Below are 13,612 nucleotides of genomic sequence, written 5' to 3'. Positions count from 1 at the left end.
GGCTAATTGAAAGAAAGAAGCTGGTAGTATGAACTTTCCTAGACTTGAGCCTACTTCCTCAGCTGCATGTTTGGAGTGGAGAGTCCAGAGACAAACATATACAGTATAAACCATTTCTGTGTGAGTGTCTGCATCCCATAGCTGCTGTCTTTTGCTTGAGAGAGCACTTGAGAACTCAGAAGCATTTCTAAATAAGTTTATTTTGTAAATGTAGACTCAGTGTATTTGTTGTCATGTGCCTTCGAGTCGTTTCTGACTTATAGCAACCCTAAAGCAAACCTATCACGGGGTCTACTTGGCAAGATTGGTTCAAAGGGGGTTTGCCATGGCAATCCTCTTGAGGATGAGGGAGTGATTTGCCCAAAGTCACCCAGTGGGCTTCCATGGCTAAGCTGGGAATCGAACCCTAGTCTCTAGAGTCCTAGACCAACACTCAAACCGTTACAGTGTATAGTTGGAGACAAATAACTATTCCAATAGCATGTAGCTCAGCTGTGCATCCTGCATCAAAGGGAGCTTGCAGCACCCTTGAAACAAAAGAGAGAAGCTGGTGGCATGAGCTTTGGGAGACTTGAGCCTACTTCCTCAGATGCATGTTTGGAGGGGAGAATCCAGAAACAGACCCATGTAATTCAGAGTGGCAAAAGGCTCCATTCAAGGCCAGAAATGACAGTAAGGTGCATAACAAGAGCCTTATTCTTTGTGTAATAAGAAGGAATGGGGAGGAAATGTGGTAGCACCTTTAAGACTTAAGTGGTTTTTATTTTTTGCATGAGCTTTCATGGATATAAACCCACTTATATCCACGAAAGCTCATGCAAGAAATAAAAACCACTTAAGTCTTAAAGGTGCCACCACATTACTGCCCCCTCTCCTTTTTATTCTGCAAGAAATTAATACAGCTACTTCTTGAAAACTCATTGGGGGAAGCCACTCACTCTCAAGCATTGAAGGGACCACTTCTGTTGTAGCAACCTGCTGCCCCTGCCGCAGGGGGTGGATCCAGGAAGTTGGGGCAGGGATTCACTCCCATCCCTTCTGACAGCCTTTTCCCCCTGCCAAGGATGCTTCTTGTGCTCTGCACTTGCTCCTTAGCAGATGGCAATATTCCTCCTTGCAACTACTTCATCACTGGAAGGCTTTCCACCCTCTGCCCATTGACCCCAGCCCACCTGGTGTATGAAGCTCCTTTTCCTTGCTAGAGCCTTGGTCATGGCTTCTATAACCCAGGATTTTGAAACCTACAGGACTTCAGGGATGTTCTATTTTAAAAACAGGCTTCTACACCCTATTCCTATTTTAACCTAGGACAATGAAAGTAGCTGCTTCTTCCCCCGATTCCTTCTATAATTGTACAAAATTAAGAACAACAAGTCTGTGTACACACACAACACTGGACTGGTACTCTAGAAAGCCTCTGACTGGAAAGAGTACACTCTTAATATCAGGATTGTGGAGAAAAAGAATACAAAAGACGCACATTATGGTTTCTAGAAAAAAAGATTTAATTTATCGCAGTTTATAAAAATACAAGTACAAAAGACAAATCTAACAACTCAAGAGTATGTTTACCCAGAGAAAAGTAATACTGCAAAGCAAGAGGATTGTCCTTTTATACTCAACTGCATTGTCAGTGGTACCAATAAAGGCAGGAGACCTTTTTGTAAGAGGGAATGGAACACAAGACAAAGGAATATTCCTGAAGGAGGAAACTGCAGCATTGCTACCCACTGACCTCTTAGCTAATCCCATTTGGCACTTCAGATTGTTCCTCAGTAAGGCTGCAGCCAAATCCAGAAAACATATAGTTTGGAGAGGATTCAGAGTGCCTGGAGGTTGAGAGGCATGTAGTAGAAAGCAGAGAATCCACAAAGAGCAGTTTAACTGAAGTGATCTGAAGTGCATTGAACTTAGGATGTGAATGATGTTATCTGCTTGGAGGGACAATTTCCTGAAAGATACTGTTCAAGTCCTCTTGATATCCCAACAGAATGATTTATAGTCCAGGCAGCCCAGAAACAACTGTCAGCTGCGGACTTGAGCAAACTCCTTCCGTAGCCAAAGAGAGTCTTGGTAGAAACGAGGGTCTCCCAAATGCACAGCTGTCCTCTTATAGAAATAGTAGTAAAGCACAGCCGCTGCAACCAATAACAAGCAAATAAGAGCCAGCAAAATCCTCTTTCTACTTACTACTTTTACTAGTTTTATGAAAACCTTTCCATTGTTCCTGGGAAAGAAGTCAGCCATGTTCAGGGAAGGTACTAATGTACTCTGCAAACAAATTATTTTTGTATACCTTCCTAACCTGTGGCGGACAGCAAAGTTTGCAGGCAGAAGGTCCCAGGTTAAAACATCAGCAAGTCTCCTGACAGGACTAAGAAGGACTCTTGCCTCTAACCCAAAAGTGGTGCAGCCACTGAATGTACTTAGTACAGAACTAAAGGATCCAACAGCTCAGCATCAGACATCTTCTAAAGTTTCTTCCCTTCCCTTTATACCAGCTGCATTATGTGCATCCCCTTCATGACAGCTTCTACAGCTCTGTCTAGAAGTCATGATACAGAGGACACATTCTAGTACTTACCTAGTCTCTGGAAAACAAAAAGGGTCTGCAGCCCATCAGTCCATACAAAGTAGTTGGAATTTTTCCAGCGGAGGTTCTGTAGGAAAGAAATTGTAAAACGTTGAATACGGGGAGAAGTGTTCCTCTGGTAAGGCTCACCAGCAGTCTTTCCAGATTTTTTTAATGACTCTAAATGACTCTATCAAGCTTATCCAGAACCAGCCCCCTCTCCCCCAAATCTACAGTTGGGAAGCAACTATAGTATAGCCTCTCAGGAATGTTCAGTAATTTCTACAATCCTGAATAATAATAAAAACCCTTTAGAAACAAAGTTCAACAACCTAGTAGAGAATGAGGCATTCACTGTGCAATCAGTGGCAATGACTCCTATTGGGTTGACTGAATTGCAGGCCAGCAATACATGGAAGGTCATACATTCCCATCCTTTACAAGAAACATTTGACCAGAAAGCAGTCAACCATCCAAATCTCTTGAGGTGGAAAGAAGCAAAAATGTTTTATTTTTATATTTATTTTATTTTATTTCTGAGGCAAGCAAACATTAAGGCTTCAAGCCTATATATCTCTGACTGGGATCAAGTCATACTAAACTCGGGGGCTCGCTTTGACTGCACAGGACTGTGCTTTTAGTAGAGTTTGACACTGGAATATTGCTGCATGCTTTTAGTACTTCCAGAACACCTTTGGCCTCACGTTCATTTATTTAAATTTCTTGTTGGTATGTGCTTCAAGTCCTTTCCCACTTATGACAACCCTAAGGCAACCCTATCACAGGATTTTCTTGGCAAGATTTGTTCAGAGAGAGTTTGGCTAACTCCAAGGCTGAGAGAGCGTGACTTGCCCCCATGGCCAAGTAGGGATTCAAACCCTGGTCTCTAGTGTCATAGTACAACATTCAGACCACTACACTACACTGGCTCTCTATTTTATTTTAAATACTGCTTTCTAATTACTCTTGCCCAAGTGGATATTACTAAAAGCTCTGACACGTAAGTCCTATGCTCTTTAAAAGCTCAGATATTTACAGAAAAAATACCAAAGATAAGACTGACATCCAGTTTCACTAAACTGTCTCTCCACAAATATTTCCTACTCCCTTTATTCAGCAGAATACCTTCACAGATAAAATGAAACTCACAAAATGAGCCACATTAAACTGTGTCATGACATTTTATAAGACCTTATGTAACATTAACACCACCATAAGAATACATGAGGCATGTTAACTAACAAGCTCATACTACTTGAGATCTCCCTCAGATTCATGTTCACAGTCACAACAGATCCCTCTCCTTCAAATCTACCCCAATGGTTAAGCAACCAGACACTGCATGGGATGGGTGTGAGTGCTAGGGAGCAGCTCAGGGAGCAGAGAAAGGTTAATCGGATCAGCAGATTTATAAAGAACGCCCAGACCTATTCTAGCTCCCAACAACAGATCCCAGAAAATCCTCTTAAATCCTCCTGCCTGAAGGACCAAAATCCAAGAAAGCAGTCAGACTCAAGTATTACTCTGGAGACATTAAATAAATCAAAGTTGTGATACTACATGCACAACTGTTATATAGTGGGACCCCTGGGCACAGGTCTCTAATGAGTCATTTACCAATTATACCACAGATCGCATTTGTTAATTAGCTACTATATATATATACCATGCCCCTTTTACCAAGACACCCACAGAACTTTACTATTATAAATAACAGCACACAATCAGACATGACAGAAAAGAAAAATATAGTGAGATGTATAGATGGAAATAAGCAAGTTCTGCTCTCATCAGCTCTTGATGGGGGATGCTTAGGCTGTCTAAGAAGATGGTTTGTGTTTGTTGCCATGAGCACATCCAATATAGAGACTACCTTAAGATTTAAATGCTTTGCTTCCAGTAGTCAAGGAAGCTGTATTCATGCATTTTTGTAAGTTAGTTTTTCAGCAAAATAATCAGGCATCGCACTAAAACATCATCATCTCTGATATAAAGCATGCATTAATAGCTGCTCCATAGCAGAAAACCTTGCAAAACTGTGTTTGTTTCCACAACCCTAAATGAGATGGGTGTTACCAATTCGTTGGCAAAGCACTTGGAAAGCAACAGATGCACACAATCATACCTCTGAGATGATAGCCTTCAACCTTGTAGGATCTGTTTTGTTTTTAACTAAAATTCCCAAGATCCACTAGCCAGGGCATTAGGCAATAGTATATGCAATTAAATACTGAGTCTAGGAATTTGTTTTGAATATTAGAAATGAAGTCACAGTCTCTTCAGCATAAGCACTAATTAGTAATACTTGTGGGGAGTAATTTTGTTGTTATTGTTCAACAATGTAAAATCAAGAATCTTGCCAATCTTCTTTAGACACTTAGATCATTTTTCTTTCTTTCTTCTGTATCATTTTAAACACTATTGGCCGATGAAGAAGCAAGTGGAGCTTCGAAAGCTAGCAACATGTATAATGTGTATTTTGGTTGACCCCATAAAGGTATCGCTGTTTTGTGGATTTTGGGTGATACTATAGAATGAACTGTACATGCTGCCTAATTGTGCCTTAAATCACAGTTTCTGTTGGTACTGAAAAAGTCACGCATATCCTGGGAGATGACAGTGATCTTATCAGTTAATACTGGACCAGAATCCAATGGAATAAAGGAATACCAACAATGCTTCAGGTCAGAAATTTGTTAATACCAGTTTAATTATCAATAACTGAAGCAATTACATTTAAACAATAATCATGAAAAGTATCAAACATTGAGACTTTACTGTAATTATACAATTCAAAAAGTTGAGGACAAGCTGTGTCCACAGGCAACCAAAACAGTGAAAATCTGCAAACCATGTCCAATGAGAAGTGGCTTAGGGAGCTGGGTATGTTTAGCCTGGAGAAGAGAAGGTTAAGAGTTGACATGATAGCCATGCTTAAATATTTGAAGGGATGTCATACTGAGGATGAAGCAAGCTTGTTTTTTGCTGCTCCAGAGAGCAGGAGATGGAGCAATTGATTCAAACTACAGGGAAAGATATTCCACTTCAACATTAGGAAGAATTTGCTGATGGCAAGAGCTGTTTGACAGTGGAAGATGATGCCTCAGAGTGTGGTGGAGCCTCCTTCTTTGCAGGTTTTTAAACAGAGGCTGAATGGCCATCTGTTGGTGATGCCTTGATTGTGTGTTCCTGCATAGCAGGGGGTTGGACTGGGTGGCCCTTGAGGTCTCTTTCAACTCTAGGATTCTATGATTTTATGTTAGAGCAAATTGTGAGGCAGGAACACTCTCTAAAACTGTCACAGCCCAACTTTCCTTTCCTATCCATTGCTAAAGTTGCTGCAAAGTCCAAAAACTAGAGGAAATTAGAGGAAAATGCATATCAAAAGGAAAAGTTGCTGCCTATAGATTTTCCAGACTAGTAGAAACTACACTAAGTAACACAGTCAAATACTTGGCACACAATCACAGGTACATGCAAGATTATCTTCTATAAAAACCTCAACAGGCAGACTGTGGTAGACAAATGAAGGATTAGTGTATACTATCATGCAAATACAAACTGAGAGCTGTAACACGTTATTTAAATGACAATTTATGCAACCATTGCAAAACTATTCATTTTGCACGGATTCATTTTGCACGGATCTCGGTCACAGATAACTAAGAGAGTAAAATAAAGTCAGCTGATGCCATTGAAATTAAATAACCAAGGCAAACAAGAAAGATAGGCCACATTGTGAACTCTACCAAGAAGGGACAAAACAAAAGTCTGCTTGTTTGAAAAATGATTAGAAAAATGGGAATAGCCAGTGCAATTGGACCGCCCAATTCTCTGGCTGAGAATTTAATCAAATCCATAAACAAACGAACAAAAAACAACTGTCAAACTTTGGTAAGGGAAGATGAAAAAAAGAAACCAGAATGGCCTTCTGTGAACCCAGCTAATCATGTCAATACAGAATTCTTGGGTGCTAAATTGGCTTCAAATATTCCATAATTTTGACAGTTTAAATTATGGAATATATTTGAAGCCAATTTAGCACCCAAGAAGGGTACAGAACAAAGAGCTGTCAAGATATAAGAATACATTGTACTACAATAAATTGCAGTAGATCCTTTCCTGTTAAGGTAGTCTCAGAGATTCTCTTTTTTATGCCAACAGGGTTGTTTGGGATCCCCTGGATCCAATTTCTTATCACCACTCTCATGACTCTCAAAAATAAGACTGCTGCACCAGAGCATATGCAATTATAAGGCTATGGAGGAACAAAAGGATGACATATTCGATGCCCCAGTAATAACTGCTAATGTTCAGAGGGAAAAATAATTGGATTGATCTCTACAACAAAGTCTTTATAAATGGAACTCTTGATCCTGCCCAAAAGGCAGCTTCTGTTCTACAGATTCTGCACACCTGGACTGTAAGCCAGTACAAAAAACTGATATGCTGTGCTTGTGTATTTGCTTAATCATATGTGTGCACAGGCCAAGTTGCTTGTTGACTTAGGGTGACCCCCTTAATTTTATAGCATTTTCTTAGGCAAGGAATACGCAGAGATGTCTCCCATTCAAGTACTTAGCTAACAAGATCAGACAGGATCTGGTGCCTTTAAGGCAGTGCTTCTCAATTATTTTCTGTCATGCCCCCCCTAGGAAGAAGAAAACATTTCGCGCACCCCGCGCGACTGTAAATAGTATCATTTGTCTATAAAATTGTTATAAGTACACCTCTGCGTAACAGAGCCTCGCGCCCCCCCTGGGGGGCCCGCCCCACTATTTGAGAAAGGCTGCTTTAAGGTATTTAGGCCTGGGTGTGGAAATAAGTTCGGAAATTCAAAGTCAAGATGTGCAAGGGATTTCATGTTTTTCAGAGATAGTGCCTGTATGGCTATCTTCTTTTGCAAAGCCTCCCAAGTTATCAAAGAATTGTTGTTGTGTGCCTTCAAGCCATTTCTGACTTATGGCAACCCTAAGGTTTTCTTGGCAAGATGTGTTCAGATGAAGTTTGCCAATGCTTTCCCCTGAGACTGAGAGCATGTGACTTGCCCAGCATCACCCGGTGGGTTTCATGGCTGAGCAGGGGATCGAATCTTGCTCCAGAGTTGTGCCACATTGAGGCGTGTTACAGACCGCCCAAAACGGGCTGTCTTGCGCCGCTGCTGGTTGCTGTGTCTGGGAACCGCAGCAGCCAAACTGCGCGATTCCCAGGCACAGCCAGAAAGAAGCACCGAAATGGCGCTTCTTTCTGGGTCCTGGAAGTGGCGCCGCGAGGCGCTAGTTGCACACTCACGGCGTCACTTCCTCTGCGCGACGTCCAGACGCTATGCGTCCACAACGTCAAAATGGCAGCTCCCCGTGTGGGCGGGCGCCACCATTTTGTACGGACTCAGTCCATACTAGGGTTGAGGGGCGTCAGGAAGTGACACCCCTTCTCAACCCTACCACGCCCCTTCCTAACCCTAGCACGCCCCTTTGGCGTGTCTGTAACGCGCCTGACTCTCATCAAAGAGATTTACATTTAAGGTTGTCATTACTGTTCTTTAGCAGCCTTAGGTGGAAAGCTAGTTTCCTCTATCCACCCACATTTTTGTTCAGTATTCCTTCCATTATCACAGTGCCTTTTTGTTTAGTACACCACAACAAACCCCCATTCCTTCATATTAACTAAAACCATGCATTACTGAATACACTGAGAGGGGCAGAGAAGGGAAGCAGGCAAATGAAGAATGTTTCTGTATGCATTTCATTTGCTTCCATAATTATTTCTGTGTTCCACACATGAGCTTTTGCAATGCGCATTACAACCAGCCCCCTTTATGACCCAAATATAATAATGTCTTACCATGACCCAGATGTGGAAGGATATACTCAAAGCAAGGTATGCTGCTGAAAGAACGATGGTCCCCTTAAATTTGTGGAACAGAAGATTAACCAGGCCAGCTTGGAAGACGAAGGTATTGAAGAACATGAGGAATATGATGATGACATTGAAGAGGATAGCAATATCCTGAATGCTGTAAGACAGACAGACCGCTCAGTGATGCAGAGACTGATGGATGCATTACACACTTTGTACAAACCTTCTACTTGAGAGAACATAAACCTACATAGTACATTGACCTAACTGTTCAACTTTTCTCTGTTCATTACTCCCACCCAAATCTGTTGACAGAAGAATGCCATAGAATATCATCTTCTTACCATTTGCTCCTTTCCCCTTCTGCCACTCACTGATAGTTATAATTAGAACAAAAACATGTATACAGTGAGCACTGAGCTAACAGCCATAAAGAAAAAAGATAAAATCAATGGTTTGTTTAGCAGTACTTTCTTTAACATGCTGTTCAATTATTAACTACTTAAATTTCAGAAAGAATCTGTATTGTACCTATCCCTAGTCCAAGTTATTTATTAAAAAAACTACTCTACAGTAGTATATAAATAGGTAACTGGTTCCTACATCTGTAAAGTAGTGAGGCTTCCCTCTTGCTACTTTAACTTTTAAATAACTCAGGCAAGTAAGTTCTAAAAGCAGACAGTGAAAAACACATACTATCTTGCCATACTCACATGAAGAGCACAAGCTGGATGACAGGGGCCATGCGCAGCAGTTCTGAGAAGGAGTTGACAAAGAGATCGTAGAAAAGAAGCAAGAACTGCAAGGAGAGCACCAGGCTATAGTTGCTGGTTTGGAGCATCTTCCTGGGCTAGATTTGTGAGATCTCAATGCCTGCATCGAGAGTGCCAGCTCATTCTCATCCCGCACTGGGGTACACTGCTTTCCCTCCAGTCCAGTCACTCATAGCTCTTTAAAATGAGATCTCAAATCTGTAGAAGGGGTGAGAAGGAGGGAGGAGAGAATAAAGGAAGTGATTTTTTAATACTGAGAAAGAAACAAGCCCTTACTAATTTTCTGCTGCTATGTACTCCACAAACCCAGCATATCTCTTGAGGACCTAAAGAAGAATTAACAAATCAGTGGGTCCTTGGTATCTGCTGGGGTACAGTTCCAGGACTGCCTCCTATAGACCAAAATCCATGGATGCTCAAATCCCATTAAATACAGTGGTATAGTACAATGGTATATTTTATATAAAATGGCAAAATCAAGATTTGCTGTCTGGAACATATATATATATATATATATATATGGAATATTTTCAAGTTGTGGATGGTTAAATCTGTGGATAAAAAAATCCATGGATACAGAGGGCTGACTGTAACGATAACAGCAGCGACAGTAACAATTTTCTCCTTCTTTTTTCTTTTTATTCTTTTATTAAACTTAAAATCTTCCTCAGATGACAAGTCTTTTTTCTTGTTGTTTGTTCTTTTGGTAAAGCAAACAAAAGGGTTCAAAATAACCAAATAAGGAACAAAATACAAACGTGAGCCTAGTCAGTACCAGGCAAATCAACATGTGATTATTAAGCTACTTCTTCTGATACATCTTGTGGGTTTTACAGGGCGACCAGAGGTCCTCCTTTTCCAGGACATGTCCAACGTTTCCACCTTCTGTCCAGGAGGGATTCCACAATGTCCTCCCATCTGAGCTCCATTGTGAAGCTACGGTCCAAAACACAAATGCAGTTTTTATGGTGGCACCAGAGCTCTCTTTGACAGAGGAGGCTCTCACAAAACCTCAGTTGGGAAGCCTTGATTACATTTTTGAAGGAAGAAAAAGGTTACTTTGTGAGTACTGCTTTTGGTCAATAGCTAGGATAGTAACTGATAAGATGTTATTGGTCTATACATTGATTAAAGGGTATATGCAGTAACAGAAGTTGATAAGATAGGAGTATAATATTAACATTTAGAGACAATCGATTATGGATTTAACAGAAAGTACTTTTAATACTAAATTAAGGCTCAGATTTCGAAGAAAGAGGGAAGTTTTTAAAAATGTATAAATTAGATGTGTAAATACTGCCTCACTTGATGGTTTAAGAAGATGATAAGCAAGATATTGGAAATGCTGTAACTGCAATTGCAATTCTATCTTTGAGTGCCTGTCAAAATGTATAAATGTTTTCATGAAGTTGGAAAACAATTATAAATATAGGGGGGGGGGCACTTCACTTCCCAGGATTCCCTAGCACTGAGCCAGGGCAGTAAAAGTGGCCTCACACTGGACTGTTATTATTCCTGCAGTGTGTTTGGGACCTATCACTCTGGAGGCCCTGGGAACCCACCGGTCACACTCTCTCAGCCTCCTCCGGGGAAGAAGGCCATGGCAAGCCCCCTCCGAAGAAACTTACCAAGGAAACCCCAGGAGAGGCCACCATTAGTCACAAATAAGTCACACTCACACCAAGTGAGAAACAACCTGAAGGCACACAACAACAGCAGCAGCAGCAGCAGCAGCAGCAGAGCCTCTCGCTCCTTCCTCCTTGGGCCTGGGGCCTGGACTTACCTCCGTCCACATCCACGCAGCCGCTGCCCATCTCCCTCTCCCCTCCCTGGGACAGAGAAGCCCCCAATGGAGGGGGCTGGGGCCCTTCCTAGGGCCTCCTCGTGTAGGCGCTGCTGGCTCTGCCGCGAGTCTCTCCCCTCCTGTTAGGTAAGGCAGCCCCGCTCGCTCACCTCGCCCCGCCGCCGCCGCTGACGGTTGCCATGGAGACAGCGCCAACGACGGCCGAAGGGAGCGTAGGAGTCAGCGTCACCGGCCTCAGCGGCCATAGAGTTCGGGAGCGGAGTGGAGCAGCTGCACTTCCGGCTCTTTTGGCTGATCTGTGATCTTGTTGCTGGAGCTTCCAAGTGCTGCCTGACTTATGGCTGCCCTATCTGTCATGGGGTTTCCTTGGCAAGGGAGTTTGCCATTGATTTCCCCTGAGGCTGAGAGAGTGTGGCTTCTTGCCCATAATCACCCAGTTTTATGGGAGTCAAACACTGGTCTCCAGAGGGGTAGTCCAACGCTCAGACCACTGCACCACACACACATCCGTCTTGTGTGCCTTCAAGTCATTTCAAACTCATAGATATAGGATGGGGGACACCTGGCTGAATGAGGCTACATGTGAAAGAGATCTGGGTGTCCAAGTAGACCACAAGTTGAACAAGAGTCAACAGTGTGATGTGGCAGCTAAAAGGGCCAATGCGATTTTAGGCTGCATCAATAAAAGTATAGTGTCTAGATCAAGGGAAGTAATAGTGCCACTGTATTCTGCTCTGGTCAGGCCCCACCTGGAATACTGTGTCAATCAATGCTTTGATTGAGAGTTCCTGTATGGCAGGATGGGGCTGGACTGGATGCCCTTGTGGTCTCTTCCAATCCTATGATTCTATCAATTAATCTATCATCCTTTCATCTTCTCTCTTCTTTTCCCTTTTTGTTGCCATTTTCTCTTTCTGACTCCTAGTTCAGATGGCACTCTGTGACCTAGTGGGTACACCAGAGGACAAGTATAAGTGGCATTGTGGCTACAATAGATTTGCACTATGAAGCCTAATTGACCAGGAGCCAGAAGAATGGACTGCATTGTCAGGAAGGAATGCAAAAGGACAGTATCTGCAATCAAAAACAAAGAGAAGCTTCAATAGTTACTGGGTGAAACTCTTCAAGAGTTAAGGACAGACAAGAAACAAAAGTAAAAGGTGACAAAAATAGGGTGAGAACCCTGAATGCAAATGTTGGGGGACCTGTGGAGGAAAAAGGAGAAGTGCTATAATAATCAGTGCAGAGAAATAGAAAATGACAATAAAAAAGGAAAAAGAAGGGAGAAGAAAAGATGAAAGGATGATAGATTAATTCAAGGAACAATCATTTGAAGACGAAGCTAAGATTTTAGAAAGTAAAGTGGAAACTGCACTCTGAGCACTTGGGAGAAATAAATCACCAGGAACAGATGGTATATCAATAAAGCTGTTTCAGACTATACAGAGAATCTACTCTGGTTCTAAATAAAATGTGTCAACAAATATCGATAGCAAAAGAATGGCTCACAGTTTGGAAATGCCCAACATCTTTTCCATCCCCAAGGAAAGCGACACCAGGGACTGCAGTAACCACAGGACCATTGCATTAATTTCCTATGCAGGCAAAGCGAAAGGCTTTTAGCATATATGGAGGAGGAAATGTCCGATGCCTAAGCAGGGTTCAGGAAAGGAAGAGGCACTGTTGCACACATTGGAGAACAGAGTGCACCAAAGAATCTCAGAAGAAGTTCAGTCTGTGCTTTAGAGATTGTAGCAAGGCCTTTGGCTGTGAAAAACTATGGATTGCTCTTAAAGACAGGAGTATACTGCAACATTTGATTGTCCTGATATGTAATCTGAACTCAGGACAATAGGCTGTTTTCAGGACAGAATAGAAAGCAGTGAAATGGTTTCTAGTCGGTAAGGGTTTAGGCAAAGCTGCATTTTATCTCCCTATCTTTTACCAGTTTCCCCCCAAAATTGGGACTCAAAGCGGCTGCTTCTTTTTCTATTTATTTGTACCCCGCTTTCCCCTCAAAATTGGGACTCAAAGCGGCTTACAGTTTAAAAGCAGAGGACAATTAAAACTGACAGAAGTGACGCTGAAAATGGAATTAAACCATTGCAATATTAAAACTGGGCATTTGTTTAAAAACAGAATACAATTATATATATATTAAAAAGCACTTAAAAACCACGCACTTCAAAACAGTGCAGCATCCTCAGGATGTGTTATCCACAAAAGTGTGTACTAGGAGGCCCCTCTTTGGAGCACTTTGCACAGAGAAACAGCATCCACACTGGAGAAATAACCCGGTTTGGCACCGCTTTAACTCTGTCTGTCTCAAGGCTATGGAATTCTGGGAGTTGGAGTTTGTTGTGGGGCCTTCCTTCTTTAAGCTCTGCTCCGCTCTGGGCCCACAACAAACTCCAACTCCCAGAATTCCATAGCCTTGAGGCAGAGAAAAGAGTCAAAGTGGTGCCAAACCGGGTTATTTCCCCAGTGTGGATGCTGTCCCTGCTTGCAGGGAGAAATGGATGGAACCAGTTCTTCCTCAGGAAAGGCGGGACTCTCTTTAAAAAACTACATTTCCCAGAGATCCCTCTGCGAGCGGGAAGGAGT

The 13,612-nt window shown here is 42.2% G+C and overlaps 1 protein-coding gene across 2 annotated transcripts; it reads right to left on the bottom strand.

The window, feature by feature from the left end:
• Nucleotides 1-1,481: 1,481 nt before the first annotated feature.
• TMEM138 (transmembrane protein 138) lies at nt 1,482-13,229 on the bottom strand. Of its 2 annotated transcripts, none has more exons than XM_089520732.1 (5): nt 13,192-13,229; nt 9,145-9,402; nt 8,417-8,588; nt 2,585-2,660; nt 1,482-2,138 (listed from the first exon to the last, which is right to left on the bottom strand). In XM_089520732.1, the coding sequence occupies exons 2-5, from the start codon at nt 9,270-9,272 to the stop codon at nt 2,026-2,028; spliced, it is 489 nt and encodes a 162-aa protein (XP_089376858.1). In that variant the 5' UTR covers nt 9,273-9,402; nt 13,192-13,229; the 3' UTR covers nt 1,482-2,025. The 2 variants fall into 2 exon arrangements, with proteins under 2 accessions (XP_089376858.1, XP_089376857.1); XM_089520731.1 differs by lacking the exon at nt 13,192-13,229 and adding an exon at nt 10,988-11,161.
• Nucleotides 13,230-13,612: the final 383 nt, after the last annotated feature.

The sequence above is a fragment of the Sceloporus occidentalis genome, unplaced genomic scaffold (assembly GCF_023333645.1).
Source record: "Sceloporus occidentalis isolate IW3139 unplaced genomic scaffold, rSceOcc1.0.p SCAF_4, whole genome shotgun sequence".
NCBI lineage: Eukaryota > Metazoa > Chordata > Lepidosauria > Squamata > Phrynosomatidae > Sceloporus > Sceloporus occidentalis.
Note: the sequence above shows the minus strand (reverse complement) of the source record. Positions and strands in the feature narration are given on the sequence as shown.

Bases quoted from the DNA above. Each gene is read 5' to 3' on its own strand.
- TMEM138 (XM_089520732.1), bottom strand. From the start codon at position 9,272: ATGCTCCAAACCAGCAACTATAGCCTGGTGCTCTCCTTGCAGTTCTTG. The intron at 2,661-8,416 runs GTAAGACATTAT...TCTTTCCTACAG, and splicing joins CCTTCCACATCTGGGTCATG to AACCTCCGCTGGAAAAATTC. The intron at 2,139-2,584 runs GTAAGTACTAGA...TATTGGTTGCAG, and splicing joins TTTTGTTTTCCAGAGACTAG to CGGCTGTGCTTTACTACTAT.